This window comes from Lissotriton vulgaris, chromosome 11 (assembly GCF_964263255.1).
Source record: "Lissotriton vulgaris chromosome 11, aLisVul1.2, whole genome shotgun sequence".
NCBI classification, from domain to species: Eukaryota; Metazoa; Chordata; class Amphibia; order Caudata; family Salamandridae; genus Lissotriton; species Lissotriton vulgaris.
Genome location: NC_141699.1, coordinates 995,837,568 through 995,856,564, shown reverse-complemented (window position 1 = coordinate 995,856,564; position 18,997 = coordinate 995,837,568). Strand labels below are relative to the sequence as shown.

At 44.0% G+C, this 18,997-nt stretch overlaps 1 protein-coding gene across 19 annotated transcripts in view; it reads left to right on the top strand.

Moving 5' to 3' along the window:
• The window catches only part of DLG1 (discs large MAGUK scaffold protein 1), a 1,304,904-nt gene that overhangs the window by 643,986 nt on the left and 641,921 nt on the right, over positions 1 to 18,997 (top strand). For 11 of the 19 annotated variants that reach the window (XM_086944257.1, XM_086944255.1, XM_086944253.1 and 8 more), the window contains one exon: positions 2,401 to 2,508. The exons of the other annotated variants lie outside the window; for them this stretch is intronic. In XM_086944257.1, coding sequence (XP_086800383.1) covers positions 2,401 to 2,508 — 108 coding nt within the window. The remainder of the gene's footprint in view (positions 1 to 2,400; positions 2,509 to 18,997) is intronic. 19 annotated transcript variants of the gene reach the window in all.

The following is an 18,997-nucleotide window of genomic DNA, read 5'->3' as shown; positions in this document are numbered from 1 at the left end:
ACATCAACGACAACGAAACCATGAACACCATCCACTTCAGATCTCCCGTCAGACCCTTGCCCACACCACATCTTATCCTGCTGTATCATTGTATGCATCAAGGCCCACTATGTTCTAGCCAACAAAGGACCACCTGAAGGAATGAGGGTTCATTCCACCAGGGCAAAATACTCCACTTCAGCCCTGGCTAGAGAGGCTCCAGTTTTCATATCTACAAGGCAGCTACCTGGTCCTATCTCTATTCTCTCACCGAGCATTATTGCTTGGGATTTAGAAATGAGGAGAGGTGGCCACTTTGCTTGGTTCTGTCTATCGCGACTCATTGATTTAATTATCCAGTCCCTCCACTCAACGGGTTGGGCATTATTCAAAGATTAGGAATCTGCGGGTAGACTTATCCATCAGAAGATAAATTACTTGCCATTTGTTTAGATCTTTCTTATGGACAATCTAGCTACCTGCAATTTCTCCTCGACCCTCCTACCCGAATGTTGTGGAGAAACCCTATTACCTTTCCTAATAAGAAGTCAAGTAAGTCCTGAATTGCTCTGCTTTGACTGTCAGTCATCTCAATAACACTTCTCAAGTTGTAACAAAAATAGTACAGCTGACGTCCGGGTTCAAGACCTTGCACTAAATGGCCTGAACACATCATTACAACTCTGTGCATGGAGCCTGTGATCTCTACTGGCCGAAGTTTAGAGATCACATAAGTTTGCAGAAGTTTACAGAGCAGTCTGAAACCTTGGGATAGTCAATATTAAGGAATCTTCAGGTAGAGTATCCACCAGAATGATCCTTACTGAAGGAAAATACAATTTTCTTCATGGGTGAAAATCTTTGTCCTGGCAATGGACGATTCAATCTAAAGCATGATAAGACAGTGAAACAGTAAAGTATATGTATGCGTCATAGTTCAGTGGGCTTTTTTTTTTAAGAGAAGCAGCACCTTTCATGCTGCAACTCCGCATTTAAAGTCCGCCATCTCAGTAGCAATGCCTCATTATACCAAATCGACCTGCTTGAGGACGTGACAGAGGGAAGAGGAACTCAAGCAAGCGACTTGCCTACAAGAGCCTTCCCCGCACTCAACACACACAGTGGACAGGATCAGAGGATTTCTCCAAAGATGGAGGACGATCACTTCCAACAATTGGACTCTAAACATTATTCAGCATGGTTATTGTATAGGATATTTATGAAACCCACCAAACCTCTAGTAAAGAGCAGGACTTGCAAAAAACATAGCTGTGTCTGCAGTATGTGGTCAAAGACCATCTAAGCAAACGCACAATAGATATAGTCCTGAAGGAAGAGATAAATCAAGGACTCTCCTCAATCGGTTTCCTAATACCAAAACCTGACAAGATACGCAGACCCATTTTGTACTTGAGTGCTTTGAACAAATTCATAAAAACAAACGTTAAACATTATGTTGCAGGAGACTTTGCCGCATCTGCATGCAAACATAGACTTCAAGGATGCCTACCTACATGTGCCCATGAATAACAGATGTGGGAAGTTCCTGTGGTTGGTCATGGACAAAGTACACTTACATTTCAGCGTCCTGCCCGTTGGGAAAAAATCGGTGCCAAAAGTTTTCACAATGTGTCTTAGTGTAGTTGTGGCACACCTAAGGAGACGGGAGACCCATGTCTGTCTTTACCTGGATGACTGGCTGGTAAAGGCGAAATCGTTCTGGCAGGAGAGCACAAACACAGTAATGGAGACACTACACATTGGGAGTCTTGGAGAAATCCTCTCCAGTGCCGGAAAAGATAAGAGGTTTTTGGGAGCTAGGCTAAACTCCATAGATACATAGGCCTTCACAGTTATTAATCGAATCCTGGCACTAACTTTATTAGAAGGTGCAATCTCAGACAGCGAAAATAGTGGAAAAACCAATAGGCATGATGGCCTCCATGATTTGTGCTTTGAAAAATATTTTCTCGCTTATGTAATGCATACTTCTTCAAGCAGGCTGTGTATATTTGATCCGTTTTATCCTATTATAATACCAACCATTTATAACATTGTATAATTGTTCAGCTATTTACCTAATTTCAGTTAATAATTTGAGGCACCGAGAGAGATTGTTTTTCACACGCTGTCCATGAGATTTGAACATGGACTCCAACTTATATATTTTGTGTTGCTAGTGTCCATAGCACCACCAAACCAACACTTGACTCAGGAAATAAATTGTTTGAACACGTTCATTATCATATTAGCACATAGAAACTTTATTCAATTTAAAACTTTTGACATCAGCAAAATAACTATTTTTCATGTAACTTTGTTTGCAAATGTTTTAGATTTACTGTTGCCATTTCATTCGTGTTTTGTGTTTAATTTTCATTTTATTCTTGTAATCTCATGTCTTATCAATGCTGCTTTCAGCCAACAGAAGCCGCTTCTCCCTCTTCTCCTATTGTCCCTGTGATCCCTGTCCTGCCTGTCCTGCCAGTCCCTGCTGAGACCACTGTCATCCCATCCACTTCACCACAGGTTTTTAATCTGTTATTGATTTTCATATCATGTTTTTATTAAATTCCATTTACCATTAAATTAAGAACTCAATACTTTATAAAAATGTTTACAGTACTTTGAAGTAGTTTTTCCTTATAAAAGTATTTAGTACAAGTACAAACACCACAGCCAAATAGCTTGTTTGTTTTGTACCACTTGCTTGTTAACATGTCATTGTACATTATTTGCTTGATTTGAAAAAATGTGCTGCTACACTCCATTGATGCAAATTCAGAAACGGTTATTTAATCAGTTGGAAACATTCATGTGAAGTCTGTAACAATATAAGATAACTTTGTATATGTTAGCAATCTTAGTGCTCATCATATGTTGTTTCAGTTGCATTTTATATAAGTATTAATATCATATTTTTGCAATGAAAGATGAAAAGGTACGTATCTGATAGAGACTACTAGCTGCAGATTCCTTAACGTAGAATTATCCCCAGGCTTGAGACTGGATCTGGAAAATGTTCTTTGCAAAAGCATCTCTGCACGCCGGGGGTGGTACATCTTGACTCTGCCTTGACGTCAGCGAGGTCACATAAATCCCACCCCAGTGCGCTGACATCAATTTTTTCTCTTTTCGCCTGCAACGCGGATCCGGATCGTGTCCTGGCCTGTTTTCAGGCCTTCTTTTCACGCTTTGCGTTGAGGAACAGTGTGCGAATGCCTTCGGGCTTCAAGACGTGTAATTCTTGTGCACGCCAGATATCGGGGACGGACCCTCACCCCATCTGTATGTGGTGTTTGGGCAAGCACCATGACTCTACGGACTGCGACGCTTGTCAGCACCTCCAACCGAAGTCCCGGCGGGAGCGCAGGATGAAATTGCTGTCGGCCTGATTGTCCAGGTCGGTGTCGTCCTAGCATCCGTCCCCTACCTCGGAAGCCAGGAGTCGCCGATTCAGACTGCGGCATCGCCCTGCGCCATGGCCCCAAGGGCGTAGCTCGCCAGCAGATAGGACCAGCAGCTTGTCTCCGAGGCCTTGTACTCATTCGGCAGAGGGTACGGGATCCCCTCTGGACGTGCACCCTCGCCTGTCGCCACCCTACCCGCCGTTTCATGGCGTCCGGCGACTAGGGCCCAAATGAAAGCCTACGCTGTGGCTCTGCAGGCTTCTTTGGCCCCTCCTCCACCTCCTGAGACGTCTGCGGATCCCTTGCCTCGCGCGGGGCCTTCCGCAGACTTGCCGACGGGTTCGGCTTCAGGTTGTAGGAGGGTGGTGGTGTTGGTGCGCCGTCCTGTGGGGCTCCCCTCTTCCACCCACAACGTCTCTGCCTCGCCACAAATCCCTACAGGGCTCCCTGTGGTGTCACAGGAGATCGCTGGGACTCATGGCTCGTCCCCGAGTCCCCCTCGATCCTCTGTCCAGGTGGCTGCCTTGCCAGTGGCCGAGCCAGCGCCTTTTTGGCTTCCCCTCCGGCCTGGGCGGTCCCTCGGGTGGAGGCCGGGGCCTGGGGTGCTTTCCCAAGTCCTTCTTGGTACTCTACGCAGGCGGCTCCCTCGTGTGAGGTCGAGCCGGTGCCATTCCTTAGCCGACCGGCTCCGACCCCGCCCCATTCTCTTAGGGAGCACGTGGTGGTGGAGGTTCCTGTTCTCTGCTGCGGGATTTTTTCCCTAAGAGTGGTTCCCATGTTTTCTTTGGGACATCTCCTTGCGGGTTACTCGCCTTTCCTGGCATTACTGTATACCGCTGGTGCGGTTTCTTTGCTCCTGTCTAGGCGTAGCTTGCACTGCTACAGGTTCTGTCCTTTTCAGTATCCGCTACATTGCTGGACTGGCTTTGGCATGCCGCCTGTGGCGTTGTGCTGTGGCGTTTCCGCCCTTTTTTGTACGGCGTTTTGGCCTGGTCCTCTGTCTGGGGTTCCAGGGGGATTGGATTCCCTGCTTTTTTCCTGTGTTGCGGACGGCCTTGTCCGTCTTACGTAATTCCCCTCCTCTCTTCTGGGCGGTCCCACTTCTTTTTGTGGGTTGGTTTTTTCTGGAATGGCCTCCCTTCAGGGGCTGTTCTGGATTTCCCTGACCTTTGCCTTCGTCTTACGCTTGGCTTGGTTTGGGTGCTCGGCTTCATGGTACGTGCTGGCTGTGCACGCCTGCTCTTTTGGTCCACCGCCCGTGGACCAAAAGACGTGTGACCATGTGCCCTTGCCCTTTTGTTATGCTGAAGCCTTGCGAGACTTTGTCTGTCTTCTCTTGCCTGCCTTTCTTGACTGTGGAACGGTTCCTGCTATCGCTGACTCGAGGCTAAGGCTGGTTCCGCTGTCCCCTTCACTTTGGTGGTCTCCTCTGGAGGGCCTTGCCCCATTTCTACCTCTTCTACTTAGAGTTTGGGGTAACTTTCTTCGGAGCACAAAGAGAAGAAAGTGGAAACACCCTCTTGGTGTTTATAGAAAGCCCTCACTCACCGACCTGGTCGGTGACTTGCTTCATCATCGGGCCCCACTGGGAGTGGTCGAGTGCCACCAGAGTGTGCTTCAACGCCAGATTTACTGCGGAGCGGGTAATGTGAAGTCGTGAGTGGCTATGTGGTTGTGTAAGTGACTAAAGAAAGTGTTAGTGGTGAGATTAAAAATGCCTTAATTGTATCAAAAAATTCTTTATTGCCTGATCAATAAGACATATTAAAAGTATGTGTGGGAAAACTCAGCCAGATAAATTGCATGGCCTGTTTCCTCTAGATTTAAGTGCTGGTCAACATGTTTCTGCCAATGTCGGTTTTAATTTACCTGGCATTCTTCAGGACCTATAGTGTAATAAACCCCGGCGGTATGGACGAGCTAAGGCCCACCCTACCAAGGGACGTGAAAGTGAAAAATACTATCAAAAAGAAGTGCAACAAAAATGGTAGGCTCTCCCAATTTGGAGACCACAAAAAAATTAAAATGCACCTGCGAAAGAGAAAAGAGACAAACACACATGAAAAGACATACAGACAATTAAGTATCTTAAATCAGAGGCGTGTCAATTGTCAACAGTGACTCTGTGCTCTGGTGATACAACCCACACATTCCCACGTGGGGTACTAACGGTAAATTCGGGGCCCCGCCTGTGGGTGTGTGCAAGTCTGCGATAGAATTCAGCAGACTAAAAAAAGTCTTAATCGTCGGACTATGCTTTTATCGATAGGCACAAGAGAGCGCCAGTCGAGGCGCGTGTGTGTCTGCGGGCGCCTGAAGCCAGTGAACTATTGGTGGTCATGACATGATAGGCTTCATATCCGAAAAAGCGCTTAATATAGCACGTAGGAACGGGAGAAGGATCAAATAGCCAAAGGCCAGTAAGCCCTGTTTAGGTCAGGAAAACAAATAAATAAATGATAATGATAAAACAATTCTCACGTGACAGGTGTAAAATTATCACACCATAGACCTCGGGAGAGGGGTGGTGATGCAATTGGCACACCCTGGAGGAGGAAGGGAACACAGGGGTTAGACTATAAAGAGGTAAAAACAGAGAGGCAATACACTTAGCTGGTAGCGATTCCGTCGCTTCGTTAGCACTTGCGCCCTCAGCATCTAGCACCCGCTTGGTACCTGCGTCTGCCCTCGGTAACCGGGTCCCGTGGATACAGGACTGAAGCTGGAGCCGAGTTAATATGGACCGAGAGCGAGGACGCTCGCGTTTCCTGAATGGGCAGGGCCCGTGGGGGAGCGCGTGATAGGAGCCAATCAATGGCCGCGCTATAGTGAGGATGGAAGGGCGGCTCTGAGAAGACTAGAGCGCCACGGATTAACCGTGACCTAGTTCAATGAAAACTTTATTGAATCCAGTGGAGGCAATAATACAAGCGGAGAATGCGCTTAGGTTTATGAGGGAAAAGGGAGGAGCAGTAATGGTGTAAGGCCATAACCACTCTGCAACGGGTACAGCACAGGCAGTATGGCGAAATAGCACTGTGATAGTGTGCACATCTCGATCGTAGCGCGTGTCCAGAGGGAGGTATTTTGACAGTGTGCAGAGACAATCATTGTAAGCCGAATATAGCCTATGTCAGAAGTACCGCGTCCGAAAAGAGACCAGCGTCTGCATCATAGCACAAGGACCGGAGAGGTCTGCCGCGTATGTCTGGGACCCAAAGAATATCATTAAGGGCCAAAGATCGTGCCCCAAGATTGACATTCCCATTTGTGAGGGGGATTTCATATTGTGTGAGCTAGCATTGTGATATCGGAAGGTGGAATAAGTACAATCCGAGTGTGAAAGAGCTACCACTGTGTATGACTCATAAGGTGTGCCAAAAAGTTGAACACATGTAGGCAGGACAGCAAATATTGATAATGTCACAAGGAACAGGACAAAGGGCAGGAATTAATTATTTAAGGATAGATGCCCACGGTATATAATCCTTTAGTCCGTGAATGTGGGTACCCAAGCGGTACACCCACCTCTGCTCTTTCTCAAAAGGTCTGTCAGAAATATTCGTGCCTCCATTTATTTGCTCAATTATGGTCCACCTTAGGTGGTTTGTGGTATGGTTGGTCTGAAAAAAATGGTCGCTCATTTTAGTTGTTAATTTCCTACACCTTATGTTGCTTCTATGCTTACAGATCCTCTGTTTGACTTTCCTTGTTGTCATCCCGATATATCGTAGCTCGCAGGGACATGTGATTAGATATAACACATTAACAGAGTTACAGTTGGTGTGGGTTTTCTGTGTCCAGGTTTTGCCTTGTTGTAATGAAAGGAATTTGGTGGCCGCCGTCAGATGGCACACGCTGCAGTTGGAGCAAGGAAAGTGTCCCGTGATTTTGGGTAGACCCCATGCATCAGTGATGCTACGGATCGGGTATCCAGGATCTCTTTTGGTCGGGTGTGTACTAGGGCGTCCTTCAGGCTACGTCCCTTTCTGAAAGAGAACAGAGGTTTTTCCCATGTTTTCTTTGTGCCAGTGATGATTTTCGAGTTTTTATTGATGGATTTTTTCATCAGGTTGGAAAGACTGCTGTAGGTCGTCACGCAAGTTAGTGGTGGTTCCTCGGGGGTTCTCACAGGCGTCTCTTGGAGAGCTTCCCGTGTTTGATTCCGTGCCCGTTTGAAACCCTTGCTGAGGATGTGGCTCGGCTATCCTCTTGCTTGTACTTTGCTCGTGAGACCTGAAGACTGTTGTTTAAAGCCTTCAATGTTGCTGCAGTTTCGCCTAATCCTCCGGTATTGGCCGTAGGGTAGATTCTCCTTCAGGGGGCGAGGGTGGAAACTGGTGAATTCTAATAGGTTGTTTTTTGCGGTAGGTTTATAATGAGTTTTGGTCATGAGTGATGTACCTGTGTTGGTGATGACCACGTCCAGGAAGACCACTTCCGTCACACTGGCTGTGTTGGTGTAACGGAGGTTTTTGTCAGCCATGTTGATCCAACCAAGGAACTCGTCGACGTGGGCTCTACTCCCTTTCCAAATTAGGAGGATGTTGTCAATGTATCGCCTCCAAAAATAAATATATGGGGCGAAAGGTTGGGTAGTCTGCAAGATGTGTTTAGCCTTAAAATCATAAACATACAAACCGGCCACACTAGGGACAAAAGTGCTGCCCATAGAAGTGCCGGAGCACTGGAGATAGAGCTGGCCTTTGTACGCAAAGAAATTGTCCTTAAATGCGATGGTTGCACAGTCCAGGATGAACTTCTTGGGAGGATTGTATTCCCAAGTTACTGAGTCCAAAGCGGAGCCTATAGGTCCTGACGAATGCCAGGTAAATTAAAACCGACATTGGCAGAAACATGTTGACCAGCACTTAAGTCTAGAGGAAACAGGCCATGCAATTTATCTGGCTTAGTTTTCCCACACATACTTTTAATATGTCTTATTGATCAGGCAATAAAGAATTTTTTGATACAATTAAGGCATTTTTAATCTCACCACTAACACTTTCTTTAGTCACTTACACAACCACTTAGCCACTCACGACTTCACATTACCCGCTCTGCAGTAAATCTGGTGTTGAAGCACACTGGGGTGGCACTCGGCCACTCCCAGTGGGGCCCGATGATGAAGCATGTCACCGACCAGGTCGGTGAGTGAGGGCTTTCTATAAACACCAAGAGGGTGTTTCCACTTTCTTCTCTTTGTGCTCTGAAACCAGTCCCTTTCTGACGAGCTCTGTACACTCTTCTGTTGTTGTTAATGATGATCAGTGGGGAATAAGAGTGTTCCCTTCTCCCTACCTATCTTTTTGTTGACATATAACTCTTTCTTCCTCAGTACTCCTCTGCCATTGTCTGTCCCACTGGGGCTTTCTGGCGGAGGTTCCTGGCACCTTGGATGGACTGGGGTGTCCTGGCCTCGTCCTTGCTTACCTCCGCTTGGGTGGGACTGAGCCGCCCTTCTTGTCCCCATGACGCATCCCCTGCAGGGGCCCTGTGTTTCTTCCTAACTCTGGAGGTTCTCTCGCAGGCCCTCCTCCCCTCTGGGTATGGCTAGGGTATCTGTTCTACGTTAAGGAATCTGCAGCTAGTAGTCTCTATCAGATGTACCTGTTACTTACCTTCAGTAACAGTGTATCTGATAGAGACGATTCTAGCTGCAGATTTCTTCACGACCCGCCCTTCATCCCCGTTCTGCAAGGACCTTCAACTTGGTTTTCGGCACTCGCCTCCTTCCGGGTGGCTTGTCTCCTGCGAGTGTCCTCTTCACTGCCTCCCTGACGGGATGCTTTGTTCTGTTTAATTGTTCCACCCTTTCCTTGCTAGTACAAGGTCTGTTGGTTCATGTATACTTCTGCATCCCTACACCCTAGTACTTTCCGGTGTGGGCCTACTCTTATTCTTCCCTTTTAATTGCTTGGGGTTTCAGACTCCTCTGCAGTCCTCTGAGTTTGGGTCTTTTGGCTATACCTCAGCTTTTAGCTGCTTCCAGGGGATACGACCTTCCTTGATGGTGTTGTCTTGGGGTAATTTGCCGTTACTCATCTGTTCCGGACTTGTTGCCCTTCACTGTTGTAGATTGTGATTGCAGACTCTCTTCGTCTGATCAGATGTTCCTCACATGTTTTTCTGCCTCCAGGGAGGATGTCGCCTTAGCTTGCAAGGTTGCTCCTCAGAGCGGTGCTCTGCTCTTTCCCTGCTATGGCTTTCAGTACCTTAGTGCCTAGCATTTCTCCAAATGGTGCTGTTCCTCTCCTTTTTCACTGCTTTTTCGCACACTTTTCCCATACTCTCCTCAGTTTTGTTTGAGATGGCTCTGCGTTGTGGCGCGGATAGGTTCTCCGAAGAAAACTGACGTCAGCGCACCGGGGTGGGGCTTATGTGACCTCGCTGACGTCACGCCCGCGGACGACGTCATGGTGGTGTCACGTGGTACCGCCCTCGGCGCACAGATGCTGTAGCAAAGAAAATTTTCCGGATCCAGTCTCACGCCTGGAGATAATTCTACGTTAAGGAATCTGCGGTTAGAATAGTCTCTACCAGATACACAGTTACCGAAGGTAAGTAACTGGTACATTCATGCCCCAATAAGTACTTGGCACTGTCAATAAGGAACCAGCCACACATCACCTCCTATAATTTGTAGCATATGGCATTGCCTAGATCAACCCATACTTTCCCTTACTATGGTTTCCTTTGTGCATTCATTTCAACCACATATGCACATCTTAGTATGCTGCACCTCGTTGCTGAACTATGGGAACAGATCACATGTTCCACTCAGTGTAGAGGAGCACAGAAAAACTCTTACACCATGTTGTGATGATGCCAGCCTTGTTGATGTGTAAAATGGAGTCATCTTTGGTTATCAGTTATTCTTCTGAATTGAGTCTTTCATAGATTCCTATGCTTGAATCATCCCCATCATCTAGCAGGGTAGTAGAAAAAAACAGCAGTTCCATTGATAAAATATAGCCTTATGGCTGTAACAAAGACTTTAGGCCTCCCATTCACATAATTTAAAATGAAAAAATCGTCATCCAGTCTGAGACAAAAAGGCCTAAAGACCACGCCCGGATAGACTACGATCCTTCAGATTTCAACCTTACATCATGTGTGAAGGAGTCCCCTACGCTCATGCTCTTTTCAAATAAGTGATATTGCCATATTTTCATCTCTGCTTAGAAAGACAGGCCATATCTTTGTGGCTTATACCCTCTAGCATTACTTCAGACAGAACCCAATACATCTAAAAAAAAGTCCTTTTTAATTATTGTGGAACCTGTGGCAAAAAGAGGCTTCATTCTAAGGACCATCATAAAAAAGTTTTTTATTGCCTCTATCTTAACCAGAAAGCCAAGTATTGTAAAATGTGCTGCTCTTTGTCATCCAAAACTGCCCAGCACAAAAAGTGAAGAATGTTAATCTGGCTTCAAAGATCCAAATCCAGAGGATATCCAATCAATATGAAAGAGCCTCAGAACGGCACAAAAACTCCATAAGAGGGAGCATTTTGATAAGAGATGTAATTCTTCAAAAGCTGAAGATCACCTCAAAGAAACCCTCAAAAGAGGTTTAAAACAGAAAAAAGATGAGGCATGTCCTCTACCTAAGGAAATAGTTATAATTGATAAACCTAGACAAAAACTACTTCAGAGCCACAAACACCAAAAACAAAGCTGCCTCAAATGTTGAATAAACCTATGCTGCCGTCGACACCTTTGCTCTTCAGGGTCATTGATGACGAGATCGATAAGGATGTTGTTGATCAAAAAACCTGAGAGAAAACCTACACCAGGGTCAGCAATACCTATTAAAACAACGGCCTCTACGAGGAGCCATCATTGACCACCCAGTCTCTTTGACTGTCCGTCTAGGACTACCCCATCAACAGTATCATTGTCACCTGTACCACCGATAACCTCATCAAAGTTAAATCCAATGACGACACCCTCAGCAGTTCAACAGATAATTACATTATCAGCAAATACAGTATACTACTTCTCCTAAACATACCGTAGCAAATACAGATGTCATCCTCATTTCAGAAAGGGGTACTCCAACATCTTTAATACCAGAACATATTTTATGAAGTAAGTTGTGTCAAATCCTCCACATTACCCTTTTTATTTCAAATAACCGGGTGACAAAGGACTATTCAGGCCAACATATAGTTTTATTCAGCTCAACGTTAAATTCCAAGTCTCGGAAGGAGAATATTTCTATGAGTGAGAGTTTTAACATTCTTCTTCCAGAGTCCCTTTTCAGTTGTTCCAGGAACAGCAAGAACAAGAGTGGCAATATAGATAAGAGCCATATGAAAATGAATTTCACACCTTTACCGAATTTATGATGGAGGTGCCTTCTTTATCCTTAGTAACATAACTTATGGATGAAAATAACAGATTATTACAAGTACTTTCCTTATCCTTCTTCACAGGGACAATGGAAGTAAATTCCTTCCCCAGCCTCACCATTAGCAAGATCAACTTGAAATCTGCACACCAATCTTCGCACTTCTTCTGGTGTTCAACAAATCAGAAAGGCTGTACTTGATGCAATCTCCTGTAGTATCTTGTGCTACTAATAGAACGTCTACACCAAAGATCAACAAGAAGAACTGCCTCTCTTCTTTCCAAGTACTACTGACCCAGAATGGGATGAATACATAGCTCTTGTGAATCATATACAGCTCCATCAGACTCTCCACAGCACAACATAGGTCACTTCCACACTGAAAGGGCATTGAAAAGATTTGGCCTACCAATCCGTGCAAAAGAAATGGATTGTTTCCAAAATGATTTTAATTGGCCAACAAGAAAGATGATCCGAGCCACATCAACAATGGATCATATCTGGTCCGATGGACTAAAAACAATAAAAAATCCGTAAACAGTGGCTACAGTTATTCCAAGGCTCGGCAACAAATATAAAGCACCAGATGATACACCAGTATGTCTTAACAGGCACCCAAATGCAGACTGTCTTAGTGCAGGCTGCTCAAAGGGGGGGTCTCGTACTCCTGTGTCATTCTGTTCTGCCCCACCTAACAGATAAGGAACAAGATTGGATAATATCGGAAGGAGTTATTTAGCAACAGCTGCACCATCTATTAGAGCTTCTAACACCATATTAATTTTGAGCCACTACAATAAACAAATATGGTCTGACATTGTACCATATCCAAATATGAAATCTGAAGATAAAAAGGTGGAAGTCAAGTCCATTTTACTTGAAGGAGGAAGGACGTCCTCTCCCATAATTAATGTTGCCATGGACCTAGCAACCACTAGTTTTAACGTTAATTAGCTGCTGCAGCGGTTTTATGAAGACAAGACGGGTTAAGAGCAACTCCATTTTATCCTGAAGTACAAAGCAGCATAATTGATCTGCCATTTAACGCAGAATCTGTATTTGGCAGGATGCAGCTTTAACTCAACAAGGGCAGGTTTATAAACTAAACTACTATTACAACTCAACAAGGACATGTCAATTTTAATGCCCCAGTAGGTGATTAGACAAATACACAGGAAAAAGTTTTTCCATCCAAATAATGAGTGACCTGCTTAACCAATGTGAACAGAAATGCGAAAGAAAGGGAAGAGACCGTAAGACAAGACATTACAAGTCTTTTATTGATGATGTCGTCTTGCATTCATTTGATCCCAAATTCCCTTCTATATATGTGACCATTCCAGGACGAGTTAGACCAGCAGTGGTGCCAAACAAAAGGTTTGTTTAACCACCTTATCTCTGTAATACCAAGGATAATATGGTACCAACCAAGGTGGCTTCGGCACATAAGTACAATAGTAGACTTAAGCTTGTGTCAACAAAGTTCATTATTTGTTTTTACAGATGCTTTCCTTGATGGCTAGGGAGCACATCTACAGGAGTTAGCTGTAAGGGGTCTATGGTCATTAAAGAAAACTCTTCTTTATATCAGTATCCTGGAGAGGAGTGCTATTGCTTTAGGTTTACAGTCTACTACAAAAAAAGGAACGTTCTGTGCTGATCTGCACAGACAACACCACTTCAATGTACTGTATAAACAAACGGAGGGCACCTGAACTCTTAACCTGTCTATGGAAGCTCAAGGAATTTGGGATTAGGCTATCAAGCATCTTTATTCAGTTAACAGCAGAGCTTGTCCCAGAAATAGACCGTTCATAAGCTGATGTCAAAAGTGGGATCTTCATCCGGCTCAACTTGAGAACATTCTCCAATTCTGGGGCAAGTCTAAATTGGACCCCTTTGTGAGGAATTACACCAGGAAATGTTGCTATTATGCCAGCAAGCATGTCCTACTGGGATTGCGTTTTTGATAACTTGGTCACCTTTGCTTACTCTTTTCCCCCATTACCTCTGATCCAAACAGTCATAAATTAGATGAAGAACAAACAATGCCAACTAATACTAAATACCCCATGGTGTCCAAAACTATTCTGATTTTCAGGGTAATCGTTCCTTCAATTCCACTTGTGAACCTGTTTTCTCTCAAGGGCACAGTACTGCACCCAGATCTGGCATCTCTAAGCTTGTCAGCATGGCTCCTGTATTCAATGTTTCACCATTGGAGAATTACGAATGATATCTGAGAAATGTTGGCACAGACTAGGGCAGTGTCAACACATAGGTCTTATGTGGCTAAGTAGAAATGCTTTTGTGCCCAACAGAACCTATACCTAATTAAATGCGTTTCACATCACATTCTTCTGTGTCTTCTACTGTTATTCAGCTCAGGCAGGATATTTCAGTTAAAGTACACCTTAAAGCAATCTCCCGGTGCAGAACAGCATCAGCTGACCATAAATGGTTCCTGAAAGGGCATTAAAGGGGTTTTCCACTGCTTACGTGTACGCCAGTGACTTGACAGCTTAATTCTGTACCTTCTCAACTCATGAAGTTTTTTTGTGATCATAAACAAAGGAGGAATGCCATATCTCTCCTGGAAACACATTCTTCTTTTGGCTTTAACTCCCACAAGAATAGTATGAGAAATTCCGAATTTTACAATTAAAGAATCCCATCTACGCTTCCATGACCATAGAGACTTATTCCAAACAGATCCGTGCTTCATTCCGAAGTACCATCTGTCTTTCACTTAAATGGGCCTGTTATTCTTCAAATGTTCTTCAAGAATTCCAACATGCCGGGCAGAAAAGACAATGCACACAGTGGATGTCATTAGGTATCCAAAGTGTTACTTAGGAAAAACTACCAAGTTTAGAAATTTTGATCAATTGCTTGCATCCTGCACCCTCCCTTAGAAAACTACAGTTTATTTCCAAACAAATTATATCTTGCCGAGTTTCTGCTGCCATTGTGTACTGCAATGGTAAGGTGGGCCACTCTTTCAACGGAAGGGTTTCAGCACATTTTGTGACATATGCCGGTATGGGACCTTCAAGAACAGGCGTAAGGTTACCAAACACTATTGCCAGGATTCTGCAATGCAGAGGAGTGCTGCAGTTTATAAAGCGGTCCTATGTCATCTTTGATAAAGTTCAGCATTGTTTTCTAAATTAATTACCCCAATCTGCAATATTATAATACGCTATTGACTGCTTATTGTCCAGATCCAGTTCTAGAGAAGAAAAGTTACTGACCTGTAGCTGTAGTTCTCCATAATTAGTATCTGTCAACGGTTGGTCTTCAGACTGATTTTCTCTGATTGGTTCATGTTTAGTTTGTTTTATATAATGTGAATGGGATAATTAAAGTCTTTGTTACAGCCTCGGGGCTTTGCTTTATTTATGGCTGCTATTTTGATATTGCCATGGGACTCCCAGCTCAATAGCAGGGATGATCCAGTTATATTAATCTATGAAGGTTACCAGTTCTGGAGAACTGCAGTTATGGATAAGCAACTTTATTTATTATTCAGAGGTGCCATCCAGTGAATGTCGCTGAAGATCTCAAAACCCCCAGTTGACCTCATAAAGCAAGAATCCTAGTAGATCTATTGTATGTAGGTGATGTTTACAGGTGCCGAACTGGGCAAAACGAAATGTTTTTTCTCCACACTGCAAGCATCTGGTCATTTTATGCCTTGTGATTTCTAACCATCGATTTACATTTTCTAATAGTCAGTCTCAGTCATCACAGTTAATGGTCAAAGAGAATCGCTAGCTCTAGCAGAAAAAGTGTGCTACAGGTCTACAGTTGGGTAACATGTGTAGCTGTTTCAGGTTGTAGAAAAAATTCTCTGAGCTGGACAATGAGCTTTGCCTGGCCGCTTACTTTAGGCAATTGATTAAAAACTACCTACATTGATCTTATGCTCTTCAAACTTTTTCAAATTCTGATTTGAGATCCTGACGTTTTGAATATCTCTGCGATATACATGTTAAAAATTATACCATAATGGCTTGACACTAACAGAATAATATGGATATTACCAAGGGTAGACAGATAATTAGTAGTTTCAGCTCTATCTGAACAGACCATTTAATTGAGTACAAATTGGTGTGAGGCTTTTTAGTGTAAACACCTATAGCTTACTAAGACACTTCCAGGCTTAGATCATTTTGTGAACTGTTTCACTTAAAGCAATTTATATCCTGTATCTGTTATCATAGTTGAACTTGTGAATGAAAAGATTGATTGTACCAGTTTAGTTTAACTATAATAGCATTGTTTGAGTAAACCTTCATCAATGGTTTTAGTTGAGAAACTCTTAACAAACTAGTATCTTACATTGTGTAAATAAATCTGCTGTTTCTCCAACAAAACACAAGTAAAAAAAGGTAACTCCTCTCCAGGTCTAATCCACTCACTCTTACCTTTCTGAAAATGGCATATCAGAAGTCTGGATACGGATATAAGATTCAATACTTAATCTGTTGCACCATATTTTACTGAGAACAGGCTTTAATGTTTAGGACTTGTTTATCAGACAGAGCATGCTGTTTGCGAAAAATCAAGTTGTCAGCTGGGTAAGCAGTGGGCGTTGAGCTCGTGCATTGCATACCATTGATGGCTTTATTTTCATTCTGATTTGCTTGCTTCTTATTCGCAAGCTTGTGTGCCCTTCACTTCCTCTTCATGTTTGTCCCATCTCTGGAGCATGGCCACATTACTTGTGTCCTTAACATACCACTTGTTTCTTGTTAGTTAAGAACTCCACAAGTGCATGTGCTTTACAGATGTCTACATATTTGGTTCTCTTCCCCAACTCCTCTACTCTGTGTTGCTCTCCGTGGCCCATTTGTTTCTCCCTTAAGCCCCCTTGTGTGCCTTTCTCCTGCCTTGCTTTCCCATCCGTGTGCTTCCTCCAGGTCCGTGTTGTTCGCTCGCACACATTTGCTATCATCCCCACTCCAGACATTTCTCTGTTGCTTCAATGAACCTGGCTCATCAGTCTTGCTGCTGCCCATGTGTTGCTTTCACCTGCTTTCACAAGTTTTTCTTTTTAGATACCGATCCGGCTCTAATTAGTAATTAATAATAAATAAAAAATGAGGTGCCCTCGTCGTTTTGTAGTTGCGCGCATTTGTGTGCATAGAAAATGATATGGCTGCGTCATTACCTTTTTTATTTTTTATTCCTCTTTAGCCATACTATTCTACTTCGGGTATTCTGTACTGCATCACTAAAAACCATTGGCAAAGCCAAAATATCCTAAAGGCGAGACCTATGGGTATTGCCAATGCTTGTTAAGAAAAATCCACTCCATGATGAAGAGGGTCATATTATGAGACAGGAGATGGCAAAGTAACATTTAAAATTTTTCGAGAAGATCTGCATGCAGAGCTGCTGGGAATACAAACGGAACCTCAGTCCATGTAATATGCAAATGTTGTAGATGTAAAGATTTTGCAGTAGTAAACACTATGTTAACCGAACAACACAGTTCTAATCATGATGCCTTTGCGTGATATACTTTTAAAGTGTAAGGCTACACCATTTGACCGCTTTAAAAAAAAAATCCAGCTTTACATAAACTAAACAATTATTACTTAATTAAATAAATTGAATTTTGTGCTTGAAGTGAAAAACCCAAAAATAATTGAGTCAGGCCCACAAATGAAACACCTTTCCTTATGAAAGTGAGATGAAAAACGACTCTTCACCCTTTCTTTGTCTGTGAATCTTTGCACTCAGCCAAAGAAAGCAAGGTTGCAATGTGGAGGTAGACTTTTATTGTAGTCTTCATGAAAGAAAGCACTTTTCAATAAATGGCTGTTTGAGTCATACGCAGTACTTTTAATGGGATCCAAAAAGAGAGGCAGCCAATAAGACATCAGTCAGAGGTGAGTCATGAAGATGTTAGCAGGTGCCAAATATGAGGGAATTGGGATAATTGGGCGTGTGAAGATGTGAAAGGAAAAGGGGGAAACGCCATGAAAGCAATCAATCAAGAAGAACAAGAATCACACTAACAAAGTTTCATGCAAGCAATTAGTAAACAGTCAATCACAATGTAAATGCAGGTATTCGTTGGAGTAAAACTAGGGCAGTGGCACCTATGCCATCTGTTATGTTATGTTATATGGTTTACAGAGCGCACAGCTGCCCCAGTGAAGAGGCGTTCCGGCGCTAATCCCAAGTGAAAAACAGAACTGAGGGCAGAAAAAAACGGTAGGGGAAATTATTTTCCAGGAAATAAGTGTTTTTACAACTTTCCTGAATTGCAACATGTCCTTTAACTCCCGTATCTGGGCAGGAAGGGAATTCCATAACTTAGCTGCTAGAAAACAGAAGGAGCGGCCACCTTCTCCTACGGTTGAACCGGGGAACTACCACCAGATTCTGCCCTGCCGAACGCAGAGAACGCGCAGGCACATACAGGTTCAGCAGTGATCCCAACATGTTAGGGGTAGACAGTCGAAGGATTTTACAAGAGATATACAGGGGCTTAAACTGTATCCTTTGAGCTACAGGAAGCTAGTGAATTTTCCGGATGGAGGCAGAAGTGGGACTAAAGCGTGTCAGGCCTATTAAGGCCCTCACGGCCGGATTTTGAATACGTTGAAGGCGGGCAATTTCCACCTTATTAGCGCCTAGAAGTAAGGAGCTGGCATAATCCAGTCTGGACAGTACCGTAGACTGAACAATTAACTGCCTGGTAACTGGATCGAAAAATTTCAAGACTGGTTTAAGGCTGCGTAAGATTCCAAAGCAAGTAGCTGCAACCTTTTTTCTTTGGACATCAAACTTAAGCTCTGAGTCCAACCAGACTCCCAGATTCTTCACTTCAGTCTTGGGTGTAGGGGCTGCCCCCAAAGTAGGTGGCCACCAGTGGTCACCCCATAGATCTGCGTTTCTTCCCACCAGTAGTACCACCGTCTTGGCAGCATTCAATTGGAGACAGTCAGCTGTCTTCCAGGCTGCTACGGCGGTCAGACCCGCTTTGAATCTAATATGATCGATGGTTGAGCCTTCCGTGAGGGCAACCACTAGCTGCGTATCGTCAGCATAAGAGACAATGTTAAGATCCCACGCTTTAGCGACCGCAGCCAGTGGTTGGACGTAAAGATTGAACAAGGTGGGGCTCAAAGCCGATCCCTGCGGAACACCCTGCTCAATGGAACGCGCCCCAGAGAGGAAAGGAGGAGTGGAGACACGAAACGTTCTATCGGTCAGGAAGGATCGAGACCAAGCGA